General features: G+C 45.1%; 1 protein-coding gene across 1 annotated transcript in view; it reads right to left on the bottom strand.

Annotated features, from left to right (window-relative positions):
• The window catches only part of mpp7a (membrane protein, palmitoylated 7a (MAGUK p55 subfamily member 7)), a 192,881-nt gene that overhangs the window by 157,549 nt on the left and 12,573 nt on the right, over nt 1–22,759 (bottom strand). Inside the window, exon 2 of the mRNA XM_038997028.1 lies at nt 10,654–10,887. Coding sequence (XP_038852956.1) covers nt 10,654–10,690 — 37 coding nt within the window. The 5' untranslated portion in view covers nt 10,691–10,887. The remainder of the gene's footprint in view (nt 1–10,653; nt 10,888–22,759) is intronic.

Consider the following 22,759-nt stretch of genomic DNA (forward strand, 5'->3'; position numbering starts at 1 on the left):
CACACACACACACTCATTAGCGACATTAAAATAAAGTATCTGATAAAGCAGTTGTGTCTTCAATAGATTTCCATGTGTATGTTTGGTGTATCTAGCCTCCACCTAATCTCGTCCACCAGCCAGTCTCTCTCTCTCTGTCAATTCGAGCCCGGGGACGAGGTTAGCCCACACCTATCCGAGATGTGTAAAGCAAACTCCCCTTATCTTTTAATGCAGCCGCGGACCAGTAAACCCTGATAGAATGTGCTGGTATGGCCCAGAATAACATAGTAAAACCTTAATGGTCTTTAATAAAAGGGCATCAAATCAAATCAGCTTTATTCATACAGCACATTTCAGAAATGGAATGCAATGCAATGTGCTTTACAGGAATAAACAAAAAACAATGACAAATTAAAGCTGAAATATTTACTACACAACAAACATAAGATAAAAAAACTAAAGAATTACACAAACTGAACAACTAAAAAAGCACTCTAAGGAAAAGGCTTTGGGATAGTTAAAAGGCCAGCGCCAGAAGACTTGAGGGACCTAGTGGGTACATAACTTAAAAGCATGTCTGACATGCTTTTAAGTTATTGGGGTGCACACTCGTGGATTGATTTAAAAAACAAAAGAATAATCTTAATATGAATTCTAAAACTCACAGGCAGCCAGTGCAGAGACCTTAAAACCGGTGTAATGTGTGATCTCCGTCTGGTCTTGGTCAGTACCTGTGCTGCAGCATTCTGTATGTTTTGCAGTTGACCAATTGCTTTCTTGGGTAGACCAGACAGGAGAGCATTACAGTAGTAAAAGCCTGCTTGTAATAAAAGCATGGATGAGTCTCTCTGTATCAGCTAGAAAGAAACGGCTGCAACTTGGCAATGTTCCTCAGGTGGTATTTTGGTCACATTTCTAATGTGTGATTCAACATTTTGTTCAGAATCTTAAATAACACATGGGTTTTTTACCTGGTGTTTTGTCTTTATTGCCTTTCTGGACCAGAGAGGTCAACCCACCTCTCCAGTCTGTCCAGAAGGACATCATTGTCAACAGTGTTGAATGCAGCACTTAAATCTCGGAGTACAAGGACAGAGAGCTGTTTGGCATCTATGTTGGCTCTAAGATAATTTACCACTTTAACTAAAGGCTGTCTCTGTGCTGTGGTGGGCACGAAAACCAGATTGGAATTTTTCAAAAAATACAGTTGGCACTTAAAAAATCATTTGAACACCAATCTTTCCAGAATTTTGCTTAAGAATGCAAGGTTGGAGATTGTCCGAAATTGCTAAGAATCTAGATTACTTTTCTTCAGAAGGGGTTTCACCTCAGCAGTTTTTAGTGCAGTGGGGAAAGTGCCTCTGAACAAGGAGTGATTAACAATAGCTTGCACTTCAGATATGCAATTAAAAACAGTTTTGAATGAGGTGGTGGGGATATGTTCGAGAAAGCAGATGGAATGCTTAAGTTGTGATATCATATTCCTGAGCATGTCTGTGTCATCCAGGTAAAATAAATCCATAGTGCCTTTTGTGGTTGGCTTGAGCACATATCAAAATTATCATGGTCCTGTGTGGCTCAGTTGTTAGAGCATGGTGCTTGCAATACCAGGGTTGTGGGTTTGACTCCCATGGGGGACCAGTACAAGTATGACTAAAATGTAAAATGTCTTGCTTGACTAATCCCCAGCCTAATTGTTGGTTCTCTCTGAAATATGCCGCCATTTCATCACATGTAAATGTGGAGGAAAGTTCGCATAGGTTTGTGGGTGTAGGATTTATCAGGCCATCAATGGTTGAGAAGAGCACTTTCAAATTATTCTGATTAATAGTGATCAAGTTAGAAAAATGAGCCCATCTGGCATTTCTAATTGCCTTGTTATACATGCCAAGTTGCTCTCTCTGAATATCATACTGGACCTGCAACTTTGACTTTCTCCACTTCCGCTCTGCAGTTTCTCTTTAATTGATTCGTTTCCTCACTCATCAAAGGGGCTCTCTGTTTCGATGTGTACTTTTTCAACTTTACTGGAGCTATGGCATCAATGGTTGCCTTTAATTTGCTATCAAAGTTATCACCTAAATCATCACAGGAGAAGGCAGAATAGGTGGTTGAGTACTGTTCATACACTCAATAAAATCTGTAGCAACTTCAGAGGTAAGATAGCATTTCTTAATAATGTGTTCAGTATTACCCTGTGCTATGGGCAACAAAGTTGTAAAAAATACACAGTCGTATGTCAATAGAAAGCCCCATGGTAAAAACCAGGGTGGGCCCAGTAACGTGTTGGATAAAGTCCATAGAGCTCAAAAGATCCATAAATGCAATGGCCTTGGAGTCAGTCTTTTTGTAAACATACATATTAAAATCATCCAACACAATGATTTTATCATAGTTCTCAAGGTCAATAGACAATAGTTCAGATAAATCATTAAGAAAGTGGGGCAGTACTTTGGTGGCCTATACAGAGTTATGGCCAGCACTGGTGGTTGACATTTAAACATTATAGCATGATGCTCAAAAAAACCAAAGTTGCCAAATGAAATGTCCTTACAGCTGAGAGCATTAGTAAAAATAGAGGCCGTCTCCCCACCCCTTTTGCCTTTTCTGATAGTGTATGAAAATCTGTAGTCAGGGGGAGGGTTTCAATAAGAGCGGCACTACAGTCTGATGACAGCCACATTTCAGTGAGAAACATGCAATCATCAGAGCATGTGTCCCAAATGGCCCGCTATTCACAATATAGTGCACTACATTTCACCAGGGCCCAAAGGGCTCTTGTCAAAAGTAGTGTACTATATAGGGGATGGGGTGCCATTTGGGACGCTGACAGGGTATTGAGATGAGCCTGTCAGAGGGTAGATGGATGCTGGTGCTGGGCCGGACTCTGATGGACAGTTAACAGGGCATTGTGATGAGACATCAAAGATGAGTTTGTCAACGGCCTCAGTTGGATCGTAATCAAACACTAATGTCCCACTAAAGGGATAGAACTGTTATTGTAACATTAGTGAAAGTGTGTAAAAGGGCACAGAGCAACCACATCATTAAATTAACCACCTCTAGTCTGGCTGCTAAGGGTCTTAGAAGACATCAAGCTACCGTCATCTAGTCTCACTGTAGACAGAGTGTAAGAAGGTATAGCTAGCAAGAATGCTCTTGTCCATTCAGAAACATTCACCCCAGCCTTCCTCTGTGGAGGGAGATAAACCCAGCCCCCTAGAGGTTAGGCTGGACCCCCACCCCTTCCTCCTTCACAGGGGAGAGGCCACAACCATCTACCCACAGACAGAGGGAGGAAATGGGGCTATCAGGACCAAACACCCCCACAGAGCACACACCAGAAGAGGCAGAACACTTCCACGCACGCTCCAGGAGAGCAGACAGAGACAGGCTAGCAGCATCTGTAGCGTACATCAGACAGATGCTGAAATTCAGGAACGGGAGGTTAAAGAGTCAAGGCGACCCAGCAACCGACCGACCACCGCGCTGCTTCCCTGCTTCACTTACTCCCCCGAGCACCTTCAGATCATTACTCTCTACTCTAGAGCTCAGCTGACTGCACGCAGACACATAGTGGAACATCACATCATTACCCTCTTCCCAGTTACATATCCACAGACACAAAGCGTAAACAAATATCTCTAATTTAATCTCAGTAAGAAGATTTTTTAAATATACGAGGAGGGACAGCTTGTTAGACAGACAGACAGACAGACAGACAGACAGACAGACAGACAGACAGACAGACAGACAGACAGACAGACAGACAGACAGAGACAGGCTACTAGTTCCATCTGTTACACTGAACCGGAGGTGTAATAGTGTACTATAACTCCCCTAGCTGGGACTGCAATAAAACTCTACAATTCCGCAAGCGGAGAAGGAGGAAGAGGAGGTGGAGGAGAAGGTGGAGGAGGAGGTGGATGAGGAGGAGTGGGAGGAAGAGAAGTATGAGGTGGAGGAAGAGGACGGGAGAGATTATTAAAACACTGCTCGTCTGGAGAGGAAGAGAGGAAGTAACAGAAACCCTGTCCAGTGAAGCTGTTAGACAAGTGTTGAAGTTGCGTGTTAAGCAAACCGGACTGGCACTGTGACACACCTCTCGGACATCCTACTGTGATCAACCCTGCGCAATTAAAACATAATTTCCTGCCGCTTGGACGCTCTGTGAGAATGTCAATTAATGAGTGTGTGAGTTTGTGTGTGTGTGTATCAGGTCCCATGCGCAGAAAACAGCAGCCAATAAAGCATCGGCGAGCAGGTCATTGAAATCAGTCCTAGCAGTCGGTCCTCCTATCGGTCTCTTTCTCTCCCACTCTCTCTCCTGGGGACACATTCCTTCTCCTCACAGATTTGAAAAGTGTTTTCAACACAAGCATCGGGCCAGCTCCAACAACCACACGCCTCCTTAAATCGGCTTCCAAAGTATTTATTACAGTTTTTTCCAACTGCTTACACACAAAATCTTTTCATGTCACACGATTTTTGAAACCTCTCACTCAAAGTGCAAAACTACACACCAAATATCCAAAACCATAAGCTATTTCTCAGCCTTTGACTCAATTGTCAATTGCATAAAACACTTTTTTCAAAACACTACACACAATTCTCTACCTAAAACACAAAAATCTAACAGGAAGTGACCTGGTTTTTCACCAGGTCACACACACACTCCTCACATGTGCAAACACTAATAGCTTAACTGATCACTAACCAATCACTGCTTTACTGTAGTATAGGCCTATAAATAGGTCAACGGTCAGATTACCTGTTTTGAACAATGGATGCCAACAATGGACAGAGAGCAAAAGGAGTAGGAGGGAGAGGAAGAGGAAGAAGAGGACGAGGGCAAAGAAGAGAAGGAAGGAGAGCCATCTCTGATGAGATTAGGGCAACACTTGTTGATCATGTGATCAACCACGGTTTGACCATCAGAGAGGCTGGACTTGAGAGTCCAGCCCAACTTGAGTCGATTTACAGTGGCGTCCATAATTCGAACCTTCAGAAATGAGAACAAGTATGCAACTATCAAATGACTATTTTAGCATTACAGTAATGTACTGTAAAATACGTATGACTGCATAGTATTGCATAAACATTTGTAACTCTAAGCCATCCATTTACTGCACTGCATTGAATGAATGAGGTTGGTTATCATGCTGTACTACTTTTTTTGTACATTGTTTACAGTTCCTATGAACACATACTGAACACATACTGTGTTTGAATTCTGTACAGAGTGGAAAGGCAAAGACATCATGGAGGACGAGGATGCTTGTTTACAGATGTACAAGAGACTGCAATTATAAATATGGTTTTGGCCAAAAATTCAATTAGGATTCGAGAGATAAGAGAGCATATCTTGAATAATGACACCATATTTAACAACATCAATGCTGTAAGCCTGTCGACCATACAACGCATCCTCCAACGACACCGAGTGACGATGAAACAACTTTACAAGGTGCCCTTTGAGAGAAACTCTGACGGAGTCAAGAATATGCGACATGACTTTGTAGAGGTATGTATGCAACACTACTTTCAGTACTTCAGACATACCATATTTACTCATCTGTATATCCTTTTGTCTGTTACAGAGAGTATTGGAGCTGGATGCCCATGTAATTCGCCATTAATTTATTTATGTGGATGACCTCAATAATATAACTATGTGTGCTGCCATCACTCAAAACGGGGTCCTCCATCACAATGCCACACTGGGTCCGTACAACACCGGCCATATCTTCACTTTTCTGGATGCAATTTACACAATGCTTGTCCCTGATCCAGATCAGGAGCCTGCTAGATTTGTGGTTTTAATGGGACAATGTTAGTTTTCACCGGGCTGTTCTGGTCCAAAACTGGTTTGCCACCCATCCACAATTTGTAGTTTTGTACCTACCCCCATATTCACCTTTTCTAAATCCCATAGAGGAATTCTTCTCAGCCTGGCGCTGGAAAGTGTATGATCGCCAACCCTATGCCCGCATGCCGCTTCTCCAGGCAATGGAGGACGCATGTGGGGACATAGAGGTTGCCTCTGTCCAAGGTTGGATACGCCAGGCTAGGAGATACTTCCCTCGATGTTTGGCAAGAGAAAACGTATCTTGTGATGTGGACGAAGTATTGTGGCCAGACCCAGGCCGGAAAAGAGATGAAGCGTAGCTTAGCACTGGTGACTGCCCCCCCACCACCAATTCCTGGACTGCCCCCCCGGGACCCCACACACACACAATTGTGTTCTTTACTGTATTCTAAAGAATATACTTTTGGTTTACATATGTTTATGGTTTTGTGGTATGCTACTGTATACAACAGTAATGTTTGGCCTAATAAATATTTTCTGTTTCTACATTGCATTGGTGTTTACAGTGTACTTGTTACCCCTCTCAGCAGATTACTTTCACTGTAGAACATTGTATTGAAATGTAGATATAAGCCTATGAAAGACCAAAGAGCTTTAGATTTAGAACAACAGTGTTTACATGGTATATCCAAAAATGTACTATTATGAAAGCAGTGTTTGCCATTTGATGCAAATGCTTCATTCTGACATGTGTTTATGGCATTTTGAATGCAGTGTTACATTTTGAAGGAGATGTGAGGCATTTTGCATTTTGTGTGTGCAGTTTTGGGAATTGTGTGTAGAGTTTTGAAAAAAGGAGACAGTTTTGAAAACGTGTGTAAGCAGTTGGAAAAAACTGTAAAAACTCTCAAGGCCACACTGTTTGTTTCCAACGTTCAGCTCCCCCCGCAGTCATATTTTAGAGGCCAGTTTTCCCGTTTTTTAAGGCAAATTTTTTCATTATTTAGTTTAATTTATTAGATCTTAATTTGCGAGAGAGGGCTGTTGTTTTTTGGGCCGAGCAGAGCTGGTGTAAGAGATAGAGTTAGAGAGAGAGACAGCAAGAGAGAGAGAGAGAGACAGCAAGAGAGAGAGAGAGAGAGAGAGAGAGAAAGAGAAAAATACAGTGAGAGCACGAGGGACAGAGAGAGAGAGAGTGAGAGAGAATACAGCATGATCCTAAGTAGGGAGCCCTTCTGTTCCGTCCGTTTAGTCACCCCATATTTATTCACCGAATGTCACGAGAATTGTTAAACGACACCCATAGATACACACACCATGAAGTGCTGCGCTTAGTCCCACATATGCACACACAGCCCCATAGAGACACTAGACAGAATGCTGTGCTCAGCTCAGTCCTTTCACAGTGGAGGGAAATACTAGCATTAATAAGTCTCTAGTTGTGGTTTCTCTTTTATTTCATCAGAGGGCTTTGGGGAGATCTGAGTTTCAGACAGAGTGAGGGAATAGGCTGGCTGCCATCTCATTTGCTCCTGGTGAGCCCCCATAAGCCCTGGTGATCGGCTGTGCTGTTAGGGGCCTCATATAGGGAGGGAGGTATAAATGTGTCAGTCACCTGCCTGTCTACTTGTGGCTTTCTGACACAGCCGAACACCGAGCTACCTACCAGCAACACCAGCAGCACTGAAAGGACTAGAGATTTACCTGTTAGAAATATGACAGGAAATACTGGTCCTAATATCTATTATTCTTCATGTCTACAAATTGGCGGAATACTTAATATACACTATATATACACACACAACATTTATATGGACACCCCTTCAAATTAGTGGATTTGGCTATTTCAGCCGCACCCTTTGCTGACAGGTGTAGAAAATCTAGCACACAGCCATGTAATCTCCATAGACAAACAATGGCAGTGGAATGGCCTTACTGAAGAGCTCAGTGACTTTTAACGTGGTACTGTCATAGGATGCCACCTTTCCAACAAGTCAGTTAGTCAAATTTCTGCCCTGCTTAGAGCTGCCCCGGTCAACTGTAAGTGCTGTTATTGTGAAGTGGAAACATCAAGGAGAAACAACGGCTCAGCCGCAAAGTGTTAGACCACACAAGCTCACAGAACGGGACTGCCGAGTGCTGAAGCGCTTAGGGTGTAAAAATCGTCTGTCCTCGGTTGCAACACTCACTACCGTGTTCCAAACTGCCTCTGGAAGCAAAGTCAGCACAATAACTGTTCGTCAGGAGCTTCATGAAATGGGTTTCCATGGACGAGCAGCCGCACACAAGCCTAAACTCACCATGCACAATGCCAAGAGTCGGCTCACCGCCATTGGACTCTGGAGCAGTGGAAACGAGTGCTCTGGAGTGATGAATCACGCTTCACCATCTGGCAGTCTGACGGACGAATCTGGGTTTGGCAGATGCCAGGAGAACGCTACCTGCCCTCATGCATAGCGCCAACTGTAAAGTTTGGTAGAGGAGGAATAATGGTCTGGGGCTATATTTCATGGTTTGGGCTAGGCCCCTTAGTTCCAGTAAAGGGAAATCTTAACGCTACAGCATACAATAACATTCTAGACGATTCTGTGCTTCTAACTTTGTGGTAAGAGTTTGGGGAAGGCCCTTTCCTGTTTCAGCATGACAATGCCACCGTGCACAAAGTGAGATCCATACAGAAATGGTTTGTTGAGATCAGTGTGGAAGAACTTGACTGGCCTGCAAAGAGCCCTGACCTCAACCCCATCGAACACCTTTGGGATGAATTGGAACAGCGACTGTGTGCCAGGCTTAATCGCCCAACATCAGTGCCCGACCTCACTAATGCTCTTGTGGCTGAATGGAAGCAAGTCCCTGCAGCAATGTTCCAACATCTAGTGGAAGAATTCCCAGTAGAGTGGAGGCTGTTATAGCAGCAAAGGGGGGACCAACTCCATATTAATGCCCATGACTTTGGAATGAGATGTTAGACGAACAGGTGTCCACATACTTTTGGTCATGTAGTATACATGTAATCGATATTACCAGAACCTCATGAAAAATTCCATTCCAAATACCAATGCATAAATACACCTGTATTTGTCCCCCTCGCGCCTCCTCACCTACACAGCTGCACCTCCTAATTCTCCATGTCACCTAACTCGCTGCTAAGATGACAATTTACACACAATTATTTACCTCTGTCTATCACCTTCCTCACTGGGCTGAAACCACTCACACAGTCCACTCTACAATGCTCCTTCCTGTAACATCGCAGGTGGTCACAGGGCGTGGAATCTGTCACTACACCAGATAAACCTCAGTCTCTCACCTTCCTTACTGAGCTGAGACCACTCTAACAACCCTGTTGTTGTGACATTAGTGTTACCTGACACAAGTTGTCACAAGGTGAGGAATATGTCACTAGAGCAGCAATCCTAACCTCAGTCACAACATTCTCCTTGCTTCACACCACACAGCTCTATGGCACGTGGTTGTACGCATTTCACCCGTAACGCTCTAACTGGACGATCGATGAGGATGGATGGAGAGATGGGACGGAGGGGAGAGTCCTTACATGTTTTATTTGGAAACATGGTCTTTGCCAGTAATTGCCTAAAATGACTATAATAGTAATTGATGGTCTGGCTTTTCACTTTGTCTATACGAATTTCCACAATGGGTACGTAAACTCTGTCAATGTCTGGACAGCCGAGACAAACACACTCTTTATCCATCAATTTTTGTTTTTTCCCTGCGTCTGTCGTTCGTTCGTCCCCCATCTCTTTTTCGCCCACCCCTTTGTCCTTTTGCTCCTCTTTGTTGGGTTGTGGTTGAGAGAGAGTTGAGAGAGAGATGAGAGAGGGAAGAGGTACACCTGCAATAACATCTGCTAAACATGTGTATGTGACCAATAACATTTGATTTGAAGAGGTGGATGCATCTGCACACAAACACTCGCACACACATGCATGCACACTCATAGACAAGGAGACAGGCTCCAATTGGAGCAAGGGTTGACCCCTAACCTCTGACCCCTGACATCTTCTGTCTGCGTGTTGACAGACCTGACATGTTCCCCTCTCTGACATCACCACAACGAGGCAGACAGAGTCACTGACACATGGCGGGAGGACGTATGTGTTAGACATTATCACTCAGAGACAGACAGATGTCGTGGAAGTGTGTGTGTGTGTGTGTGTGTGTGTGTGTGTGTGTGTGTGTGTGTGTGTGTGTGTGTGTGTGTGTGTGTGTGTGTGTGTGTGTGTGTGTGTGTGTGTGTGTGTGTGTGTGTGTGTGTGTGTGTGTGTGTGTGCGTGTGTGTATGTGTGTGTTTGACATTAGTCTGCCGTGAACACCTGTGAGACCTTATGAGACCTGTGGGGCCTGAAGGAGAGCATCAGAAGAGTAGTGAATCACGTCACTGTGCCATTGTAATGCATTAGGGATAGGGTACAGTGTTGTAAATGTACTGTAGGGGATAGGGTTTGTTGTAATGCCCAGGGGATAGAGATCAGTGCAGTAGATATGAGGAGACACTACATTTCAGTGTATAGCCTATGGATGACAGACTTCATTTAAGTTGGGGTCGAGGATGGTACTCAGAGGAGACAAGGTTCAGTGTAGTCGTTGTAACTGAGTTCAGAGCCGTGGATGAAGCCCAACAGGTTCAGAGGATATAGTGGGTACTACAAGGCTTCTTTGTCATACCTACAGGAGAGACAGATTTCAACACATGGGAATAAGGAGCCGGGTTGAGTGTGTACAGCCTAAGGGCACAGAGTTCAGCGCAGTGGATGAAAGGGATATGGTTCGGTGGATATAGTGGGTAGGAGAGAGTGAATAGTGAATAGGGAACAGAGTTCATCCCATCACATCAGTACCTGAGTCATTTCCAGATCCGGTGGCCAGGGCCGGCATGGTTCCTGCCTGGCTGTGGAATATCACAGTGGGGTTTGAGAGTGGCACCGCAGCAGCCGGTAGGGGTAGAGTAGAGCGTAGGGTTCTGGTCACTCCTCTCCGCTCCTGTCCTCTACTTTCCTCTCCTCTGTCTAACTCCTCACTCCCAGTCTAAGCTGTCTCTTTCCAGGATTCATGGTATAGGCATCCGGTGTTTCCTGGAAGAGAGAAGAGAGAGCAAAAATGTAGGCACTGCTCGTCACCTCACCGCATCCACCGTCACATGCACAAATGTGTGTGTATGTGTGTATGGGATAGTAGGTTGTTGGACCTGGAAGAAAGTGGATGTACGCATCAATGAAGGAGGTTGTTCAGCAGAGGAGAGCAAAAATGTGTTGGACCATAAACATGGAGGGTCAACTGTGAACACACATATACACACACACACCCCTATTCCAGACCTTCGTTATTCCCCCTTTCAACGGTCAGGGGAAACATAGGAAACACAATCCGGGTCACGGGTGAGAGGGAGGGGAGGGAGAGAACACCACAGAGCAGACCTGTGAAAAATCTAACGAGCGTGGTAACGCGTCACTTCGTAAATACAACCAGTCAACTGTGAATCAATCCATCCACATACAGGAAGAAAACAGCAAGAACAAGGGGAAAAATGTAAAACATATAAAAATGTGAAGAGAAAATCATTTGCCCGTTAATCTCCCCCTCAGACGCAGCAAGGGTACACCCACCCACTACCCCACTCCCCCACCCCCCCATCTCCGGCCTATAAAACAGCGGAGGGAAAAAAAGCTCATGTGCTGCTAGGCTAATTGGAAGAAGATTCCCTGATATTCCCTCTATCCCTGAAAGATGTGTGTGTCCCTGTTTCAGGATTCTCCATCGAGGAGGTGGAGGATTCCAGGAATGTCAGGAGTCAGGACACCAGAGGAGGAAACACACACCTCCACACACGCTAAATACACACACACAGGCTCTCAAACACACACACACAGTCTATCTTTTTTGGACAGTATAAAGGCCTATATAACATGACATAGATCATGAGTGATAGCTGTGCAGGTGGGAATGTGTCAGTGTGCTAGCTGCAGTCAATGACTCAGAGCGCTGGGTCTGACGGGGTCAGTCGGGGAGCAGGCCTCAGAGCACATGACTTATTGACCTCTGTACTCGATCCAACCCTGTAGCGCAGCTGCAAGCTGGCATTACACACACACACACACTAGGGCTGTGTTGTGGTGGGGTTCACTGGGATGCCCCAGCCCCTCACCCTCCCAGTCCCTCATACACCCCTCCTCGACCCTCCACCCCTCCTCGACATCCTCCAGCCCTGGCTGGCCTTGACTCACGCCCACACCTTGTTATTAAACGCTTTACAGCTCCGCCACACACACACTCCCCTGTATGCTCCATTTCTCCCCCTGGCCACTTCACTAGACCCTAAGGGCCCCTACCTACCATTTCCATGTCCCCCTCTCTCTCCATCCACTCCTCCTCTCCTTCTCCTCATATCTCCTTCCCTCGCTAACCATGCCACTCAGGTCTAGGCTACTGAATGCTTCCCCTTAGCCCAGGCAGCCATCAAAGCCGGGCTGAAAACGTAGATAACAGTGGCCAGCCAATAACATTTACCCTAAGGCTCCTACCTAACAACATGGAGCTCAATGACCCAAGCCCCTTCGAAGTCATGTGCCAACTGCCAAGCTGCAGTCACTACCGGTCTACTCCACTCTCTGACGCCCCCCCCCCCCCCCCCCTTCCCTCCCTATGATACAACACAGGTAGCCCAACACAGGATGGCTTAAAACTTATTTGGGGTAGGGGGCAGTATTTTCACATCCGGATGAAAAGCATGCCCAGAGTAAACGGCCTGCTACAAAGCCATAAAAGCTAGAATATCCATATTATTAGTAGATTTGGATAGCAAACACTCTGAAGTTTCAGAGTGAATGAATGATGTCTGTGAGTATAACAGAACTCATATGGCAGGCAAAAACTTGAGAAAAAATCCAACCAGGAAGTGGGAAATCTGAGGTTGGTCGATTTTCAACTCAGCTCCTATTGAAGATACAGTGGGATATTGGTAATGTTGCACTTCCTAAGGCTTCCACTAGATGTCAACAGTCTTTAGAAACTTGTCTGATGCTTCTACTGTGAGTGCGGCCTAAGGAGAAGGGAATGAGTAAGCTCTGCCATGAGCTGACCATGTGCGTTCACATGAGAGGGAGCTCTGTTCCATCGCACTTCTGAAGACAATGGAATTCTCCGTTTGGAACATTATTGAAGATTTATGTTAAAAACATCCTAAAGATTGATTCAATACATCATTTGATATGTTTCCACTGACTGTTACGGAACTTTTTGACATTTCGTCTGCTTTTAGTGAACACGCTTCGTGACTTTGGATTTGTTTACCAAACGCGCTAACAAAACTAACTATTTGGACATAAATGATTACCGAACAAAACAAACATTTCTTGTGGAAGTGGGAGTCCTGGGAGTGCATTCCGACGAAGATCAGCAAAGGTAAGTGAAGATTTATAATGCTATTTATGACTTTTGTTGACTGCATAATATGGCGGATATATTTGTGTCTTGATTGAGCTCTGAGCGCCGACTCAGATTATTGCATGGTTTGCGTTTTCCGTAAAGCTTTTTTGAAATCTGACACAGCGGTTGCATTAAGGAGAAGTGCATCTAAAATTCCATGCATAATAGTTGTATCTTTTAGCAATGTTTATTATGAGTATTCCTGTAAATTGATGTGGCTCTCTGCAAAATCAAAGGATGTTTTGGAACTTCTGAACGTAAGGCGCCAATGTAAACTCAAGATTTTTGGATATAAATATGAACTTTACCGAACAAAACATACATGTCTTGTGTAACATGAAGTCCTATGAGTGTCATCTGATGAAGATCATCAAAGGTTAGTGATTCATTTTATCTATATTTCTGCAATTTTGTGAATCCTCTCTTTGGCTGGAAAAATGGCTGTGTTATTCTGTGAATAGGCACTCACCAAACATAATTGTTTGGTTTGCTTTCGTCGTAAAGCCTTTTTGAAATCGGACACTGTGGCTGGATTTACAACAAGTGTATCTTTAAAATGGTGTAAAATACATGTATGTTTGAGGAATTTTAATTATGGGATTTCTGTTGTTTTGAATTTTCCGCCCTGCAGTTTCACTGGCTGTTGAAGAGGTGGGACGTTACCGTCTCACTTACCCTGGAGAGGTTAAAGGCAGAAAGGTCAAAAAAAATATATATATATCTGACATGTGCCACAGCAACCTCTCTGGTCCTCTCTACCTCCCTCCTGGCTCCATGCCTCCTACGGTGCCAGCTGAGTTCTGACAGCTTTTGGCCCTGTGCCGAAGCGACGATGGTTCTGAGGCGCTGTGTGTCAGGGTGTTCTAGCTAGCTAGCACCGCTAACACTCAAAAGAGCTTCCAGGCAGCTCCACCATGCTCTGCTCTCTCTCTCTCAGGCCAAAATATCTCCATCAGGACCCCTATTCAGCAGGTCCAACACACACACACACACACACTACCTCCGTTGGACCCCTGAACGGAGCCCGATGGAGCAGAACACACACTGGGTCAAAGGGTGTTGGAGCGTGCACTAACTATTCTGCCTCAGGTCTCAGGCACCTGGCTCTGCTGTGTGCTGTTCCTATGTGGCTTGGGGCTTTAGCTGTATTCTCAATGTGTTTGGGGAAGCTGCAGAGTTGTTTTCGATTGAAAAACATGCAGAACTAGAGTGTTTCCCAGCACATACAGGAGCCACACACTAACACACAACCCCCAGTGGAGCAATCTGTATCCTGAACAGGAGCGAGTGCTTCTTGGCTGTGGTGTAGATCACGGACGGAAGGTTTAGCCACCCTGAATGTGTATAAGCACACACACAAGTCTAGGTGTAAATCTGCGGCAATGCCAGTTTAAGTTGCGTAATGGTGTCTGACATGCCGGGTTGTGAACGCACCTCGGGTACGACCGTTGCTCCAGGTGAGGCAAAAACCTGCTGTGGAAAATATCACTGCAACAAATGGGCCAGGAAAGACCGCAGGCAAGCCCGCCGGGCCCGGTCATTTAAAACGTAGACGTTTAGTTCTAGCGGTTTGAACTCTAAAACATAGGCCCTAGGCCAGGAGTTTTAGAAATCCGGAGGTAAAACGTGGTAAATTCACAGATCAACAGTAAAGAAGGTATCACTTTTCCGTTCTGAGGGAAAGTGTTGGACGATGGACGTTTCAAACCTTGCTACTCCTTTGTTACGCCTGCTAGATTTGTAGCACAGCTGTCTTTCTGCACGGGGCTTGGTTTGTGGAGACTGGAGAGTGAGAGAGCCACAGAGAGCGAGAGTACATGTATAGACCAAACTGTCCAGTGCAATCAAAGTTCAGTGGTGTTCCGCACAATAAGCCTACATACATCCCATAAAAAACGGCAAAGAGACCAGCAGAGACCAGGCTTGTGTCCCAAATGGTACCCTATTCCATTTGTAGTGCACTACTTTTGACCAGACATCTGGTCAAAAGTAGTGCACCATATAGGGTGTACGGTGCCATTTGGGACACAAACGGGGCAGCTCAGCGACAGCAGGCGCCTCAGGCCTGGACCACAGGATCCTACAGGATCTCTCCAACAGCTCTGCTACTTTGAACACAGAGGACAAAAGCAGCAGCAGCAGTAGTCACTGAGCTCATGTCAAAAGAATTGTCCCGTGCTAAATCAGCTCTGTATTTCATAGTCACAGAGAAGGGTAAGGGACAGGGGTAAGGTTTAGTCATAACAGTATGATTGGAATGACAGACAGAGCAGGACCTGGTAGGGAGATTGATCTGCCTGCAGTGCAGGGCTGCAGGAAAATCGGTTGTAGCGGCTTTCGGGAACGGCATCCCTAGGAGGAATTACAGCAATATTCCCAAATTAAGTGGGATCCATCTTTCCGTCCAGGGCCTTGGAAAGGCCAGGAAGAGTGCCGCAGCACCGAGAGCACCTGAGACTTTTACAGTGCCCGAAAGGCCTGTAACCACTGAACTTCAAGACATAGTCCAAGTCAAGATGCTGTATTCAGCCATGCCTTGGTTCGCCTCTGTACAAATCACAGAGAATCAGGTTTGAGTGTAGAGGGGGGAGGCAAAGCAACTTTGCCATGTGGAAAAGAAAAGAGCAAGGAATGAGCCTGATTGTAGGGGAAGGTATGCCTTCTACTTCTCTACTTGTCCCATGTGTAACAGACACACAGCGCCCTGAAATGGTGCTGTCGCCATCTAGTGGCCCAATATCCAACTACAGCCAGAATCCCCTCCACTCTTACTACTACATCACAGCTGTAAGTAACCCTGGACAAGAGAAACTTCAGCACCTTACCAAACAAAGGAAGGCTTGCATCGCATGTTAGGAGACACAATGTATATGTTTAGCCTTACTCAGTGTGAAACCTGAAGTCTGATCAGTTATTTGAAGAGAAAACAGCTCGTGGGGTAAAGAGGGGGGGATATGGAGGATAGAGAGGGATGGTGGATGAAGAAAGGTTGTTATTTTTTCCCCTTTTCAAAAACAGGTCCGTCTGTCCGGCCAGGGCTAGGATGTGCAGGGCCGCCAGGGACCCAGCTGGAAGTCGAAGAGAAGGAGAGCGAGAGAGAGAGAAGAAGAGAGGAAGAAAAACAACAGGGTATGAAAACACACGCTCTTCCTATGACATCAAAATAAACTCTACTATCCTCGGAGGTAAACGGATGAGAGCCTAGGTTAGTCCAATGTCTAGTACTGAGCGAAAAACACCAGCAGTGCATCTCATTCTCTGGAACACAACACATCCTTGGCCGCACCAAACATGAAGACGAGGTGAGAGGAAAACGTGTAGTGGTCTCAAGTGAGACATGGAGAGGGTCTGTAAATGAACACCATCTTTCACAGGCAGCAGGCGTAAATGCTTCAGCATCCAGGCAGGCTCAGGCTACTCATTCCCTGGGTTGTCAGTGTAGAGTAAAGGGTAGGAGTGGAGTCGGGTGGCCCCAGGGTGCTGTTGGGAGATTGAGTTTTCTCCGTGGAGGCAATCCCACGCGGGGTCAGAGGAAGGCCAGACACTTGCCGGGAGGATTATAGGGCCACCGCGTCCCATCCATCTGTCACACAAACTCACACACATAGCCAGCGAGTGACACTGATACTGATCCTCCTTCTTCTCACATGACAGGTACCAGAGCCAACAACCCCCACTGCTCCATCTCGTCCTAGGCTGCCACAGCTTCTCCAGTTCTTAGCTCAGTGTGTGTGTGTGTGATGTGTGTGTGTGTGCGTGTGTGTGCGTGCTCGCGCTCTGGTCAAAAGTAGTGCACTATATAGGGAATATGGTGCCATTGGGACGTATCCATGGGGTTGCTGTGATCCTGATAGTGTTTAATATAACACAAATCCAGTCTCATGGAATAAAGACGTTTTTTAGTTCTCTAAGATTCAGTAGCCTACGTGCCAAATGGCACCCTATTGCTTAGTGCACTACTTTTGACCAGGGCCATAGGACTGGATCATTGCTACTCTAACTTCCGCGACACATACAAAGCCCTCCCTCGCCCTCCTTTCGGCAAATCTGACCACGACTCCATTTTGTTGCTCCCAGCCTATAGACAGAAACTAAAACAGGAAACGCCCGTGCTCAGGTCTGTTCAACGCTGGTCCGACCAATCTGATTCCACACTTCAAGATTGCTTCGATCACGTGGACTAGGATATGTTCCGGATAGCATCGGACAACAACATTGATGTATATGCTGATTCGGTGAGCGAGTTTATTAGCAAGTGCATCGGTGATGTTGTACCCACGATGACTATTAAAACCCACGATGACCACAAACGGGGGTTGTACAAACCTTGTCTGCCTTGCCGACCTCTACAATATTTTTTTACTTTGAATAGTGATCTCCACCATCGCATAGAGAATGAACGTGTCGGACGAGACAGACAGATTTTCCGATACCTGCAAAATCATGCATCATGAAGTTTACATACACCTTAGCCAAATACATTTAAACTCAGTTTTTCACAATTCCTGACATTTAATCCTGGTAAAAATTCCCTGTCTTAGGTCAGTTAGGATCACCACTTTATTTAAAGAATGTGAAATGTCAGAATAATAGCAGAGAGAATTATTTATTTCAGCTTTTATTTATTTCATCACATTCCCAGTAGGTCAGAAGTTTACATACACTCAATTAGTATTTGGTAGCATTGCCTTTCGGGTTTCGGGTAGAATTCCACAAGCTTCCCAAAATAAGTTGGGTGAATTTTGGCCCATTTCTCCTGACAGAGCTGGTGTAACTGAGTCAGGTTTGTAGGCCTCCTTGCTCGCACACGCTCTTTCAGTTCTGCCCACAAGTTTTTATAGGATTGAGGTCAGGGCTTTGTGATGGCCATTCCAATACCTTGACTTTGTTGTCCTTAAGCCATTTGGCCACAACTTTGGAAGTATGGTTCGGTTCATTGTCCATTTTGAAGACCCATTTGCGACCAAGCTTTAACTTCCTGGCTGATGTCTTGAGATGTTGCTTCAATATATCCACATACTTTTACCGCCTCATGATGCCATCTACTTTTTGAAGTGCACCAGTCCCTCGTGCAGCAAAGCACCACCACAACATTATGCTGCCACCCCAGTGCTTCACGGTTGGGATGGTGTTCTTCGGCTTGCAAGCATCCCCCTTTTTCCTCCAAACATAATGATGGTCATTATGGCCAAACAGTTCTATTTTTGTTTCATCAGACCAGAGGACATTTCTCCAAAAAGTACAATCTTTGTCCCCATGTGCAGTTGCAAACTGTAGTCTGGCTTTTTTATGACGGTTTTGGAGCAGTGGCTTCTTCCTTGCTGAGCGGCCTTTCAGGTTATGTCGATATAGGACTTGTTTGTTGTTGTTCTGGGATTGATTTGCACTTTTCACACCAAAGTACGTTCATCTCTAGGAGACAGAACGCATCTCCTTCCTGAGCGGTATGATGGTTGCATGGTCCCATGATGTTTATACTTGCCTATTATTGCTTGTACAGATGAACGTGGTACCTTCAGGCGTTTGGAAATTGCTCCCAAGGATGAACCAGACTTGTGGAGGTCTACAACTTTTTTCTGAGGTCTTGGCTGATTTCTTTTGATTTTCCCATGCCAAGCAAAGAGGCACTGAGTTTGAAGGTAGGCCTTGAAATACATCCACAAGTACACCTCCAATTGACTCAAATGATGCCAATTAGCCTAACAGAAGCTTCTAAAGCCATTACATAATTTTCTGGAATTTTCCAAGCTGTTTAAAGGCACAGTCAACTTACTGTATGTAAACTTCTGACCCACTGGAATTGTGATACAGTGAATTATAAGTGAAATAATCGGTCTGTAAACAATTGTTGGAAAAATTACTTGTGTCATGCACAAAGTAGATGTCCTAACCGACTTGCCAAAACTATAGTTTGTTAACAAGAAATTTGGGGAGTGGTTGAAAAACAAGTTTTAATGACCCCAACCTAAGTGTATGTAAACTTCAACTGTATATACAAAGACATGTCAATACAGGTAAAACAAAACAAAATGCAGCTGGTTTTCTTTGAAGTGATTGTTTCAGTTTGAAGTGATTGTGTTAGCTGTGTAGTTGGCTAGCTAGCAAGGGGGAAGAGTCTGCATAGAATCGATTAGTAGGTGATTGAAATAAATAAATTGTCTGTGTTAGAATTACAATAATTCCACTTTCTGTAAAATGGTCCGGCAGTAGGCTATAAGTGTAGCCTACAGTGTATTTCTGCTTGATGAGCATGATGATTGATCCGCTAAATACAGCACCACGGACAACGCTATCACTGTCAGCTGCTGCGGTGCGTGCCCATAGCAACCTGTCGATCGGACGACCTGAGGGCTTAGCTGGCAACAATTCCAATCAAAAAAACAGCCAGTCAGTTTAAATTATAACAATGCCAATACAGTAGAACAAACAACCGGCCGGCTTGGCTGGCAACCATAGTTTTGTGTAGGGACTATATTCTCGTGGAGGGATGAAATAGTAGCCTATGAATACATTTATAAATGTTTTAATTTATTTTTAATTGGTGACCTGTTGTAGAAAATCAATTGTACACTTGAGGTTGTGTTAAACAACATTTCTAGCACAGCTGTGCTGCGTGTCCGCCTCATACCGTAGATCAGCAAACCTGTGCTAAAATAAGTCGCCCTCTCGTGTACAATTTCTTTAGTATTGCCTGAGCTAACTGATGCCTTCTCCTGCGGTGATCTGATAGTGAACACAGCAAGTAGGATATCCACAGACCAGATCCACAGACTTCTAGTGTGTTAATGTTCAACTATCTCCAAGCTAGAAAATAAAATACACAACATGTATACCACACCACCCTGCCTCCATTGTCCCCCCTTTCCCTCCTCTCCTATTTCTCCTTCCCTCCTCCCCAACCCTTCTAAATCCCCCCTAAGATCCCCTCTCCCTGTTAATCTGAGCCCTGTTTGTGTGTGTGTGTATCTGTATCTGAGTGCCGGGTCTCCCTTGGTCTCTGTCTCGTAACCCGTTGCCGCGGCAGTAACTCACGCCTCAGACGCAGGCTGTTGTTAAAGGCATGCCGTGTCATTAGTGGGCGCGTGCAGTTTTAAGAGTACACTATCTTGTTTTCACACGTGTGCACGTGCTCCCCATAAAGAGCAGACTGTGACAGACAGAGCGTGCTTCCAGTCAATAAAACACACGTCCAAATATTTGTGCTGTGATGCTGCATGGTTAGAGAGAGGAAAGGGGGAGAGATGAAGGGAGAGACAGATAGAGAGAGAGAGACAGAGGGAGGAGAGAGATAGAGACAGAGGGAGGAGAGAGATAGAGGGAGAGAAGGAAAAACAGAAGTAGAGACAGGGTGGGGAAGAGAAAGAGCAGCTCTGGAAGGATAGAGGATGAGGGTTGGGAGGGTTTCAGGTTAAGGGTGTTTTTGTGCAGATCAGAAAGGGTATATAAATGGTCCTGAAAATGAGGGGTCCCTTCACTTCAAGTTCCAATAAGAGGTGGCAATCACGAAAAAACACTGTTAGAGGTTGTGTCCCAAATGGAACAATATTCCCTATATAGTGCACAAATGGGAATGGGGCGGCATTTGGGACTCAGGTACAGAGTAGCAATGATCCTTTCAAATTAGATCATTCAGCAAATCAATAAAGAAACTATGCAGACTGAATATTAAAATACTAGGAACGGCAAAATACATGTACCTAACAATAAACACATAACACAGCCGCAGTATGTTTCATGAACGGTATATAATTACAGCTTATTAAACTGTGGTCAAGGGAAACGCTCGCAAACTCATGTGCTTGACATTTTGAGATGGAAATATTGTTAAATATTAATACAAAAATACTCCTGGACGCCAGGACCGAAACACTGCTCTGTTTGTGGAAAATATTAAAATTAATTGTTGAAAAAAATGGTACGGTTTGCATGTGTGTTTGTGTGTACACATTGTTGAATAGCCTAGCTGTTCTCCAGAGGCATGCCAAAATGTCACCCTGTCCTGTCCTATTAGGCGAGCTGCGCTGGATGAGCAGAAAGACACACACACACACACACACACCCTATCAGGTGTAGCACTGCTGGACGAGCAGAGCAAAAGATTGAACTGTGTTTAGGAGACGTGCAAATGGCCAGACAGGAGGCTGCAGGGCGGTAATAGTCGGTAATAGTTATTAAGTTTGTGTGGATTGGGGTTCTTAAATTAAGACGCAGCTACAAACCAGGCCTGGCCTGACACAGGAAGAGACAGGGAGAGAGAGGGAGACAGGGAGGGTTAGGGGGAGAGGGAGGGTTAGGGAGGGGGGGATGGAGAGAGGAGGGGGGAGCAGGAAGATTAAAGAAATGGAGGTGGTAATGAGTAACTATCATTAGAATGGTGCCGGAGGGGATGGCTGCCGTTTTACAGGCTCCTAACCAATTGTACTATTTTGTTAGTTTTTTTGCATTGTTTGTAACTTATTTTTTTACTTATTTTGTACATAATATTATTTTGTACATAATATTGCTGCTACTGTCCATTATGACCGACAATAACTTCTGGACATCAGAACAGCGATTACTCAAAAGATTTTTTTCTTTAACGAGTCCGACGCGAAGGATATACTGCTTTCTCGGGAACAGGCCCAAATCCCCATCATTTGCGTGAAGAAAAGATGGAGAAAAGGGGGGCGGAGGTCAGGCTGGCTTCTGAGAATTCTTAGGCGAGTGAGTAAACCTCCACTAAAATCTGTTCTATTGGCCAACGTGCAATCATTGGAAAATAAAATGGATGATATACGATCAAGACTTTCCTACCAACGGGATATTAAAAACTGTAATATCTTATGTTTCACCGAGTCGTGGCTGAACGACGACACGGATAACATAGAGCTGGCGGGATTTTCCATGCATCGTCAGGACAGAGAAGCTACGTCTGTTAAGACTAGGGGCGGGGGTTTGTGTCTATTTGTCAATAACATCTGGTGCGAAATGTCTAAAATGAAATAAGTCTCGAGGTATTGCTCGCCTGACGTAGAGTACCTTATGATAAGCTGTAGACCACCCTATTTATCAAGAGAGTTCTCATCTATATTATTCGTAGCCGTCCATTTACCGCCAGAAACCAATGCTGGCACTCCTAGTGGCCGGGGACTTTAATGCAGGCAAACTTAAATCCATTTTATCTCAGGTCCGTCTTCTGTGCGCTGCTCTGCGGCCCGTCCCGTGCCTCCTGCCCTCGTACCTTGAACCTCGTGCGCCTACCACTATCTCAGTGGATAAAGCTGGAGAACTGCAAGGCAATCCCATTGTGTGCCACTCGGGAGCCATGACCAATATGACCAATATATTGTTACATCTGCTCCTGCCACGCCCTCTACTTCTCATCCTGGACCTTCCTAAACATGCCACCACTCCCCCAGTGCGCTCTCCCTCTCGCTCCCTCTGTGTGTGTGTGTGTATGTGATTGTGTGAGTGGAGACAGGTGTGCTGGAAGCAGAGCATGCAACCTGTTCCATAATCAAGAACCCTACAAAAACTCAGCCC

The sequence above is a fragment of the Salvelinus namaycush genome, chromosome 7 (assembly GCF_016432855.1).
Source record: "Salvelinus namaycush isolate Seneca chromosome 7, SaNama_1.0, whole genome shotgun sequence".
NCBI lineage: Eukaryota > Metazoa > Chordata > Actinopteri > Salmoniformes > Salmonidae > Salvelinus > Salvelinus namaycush.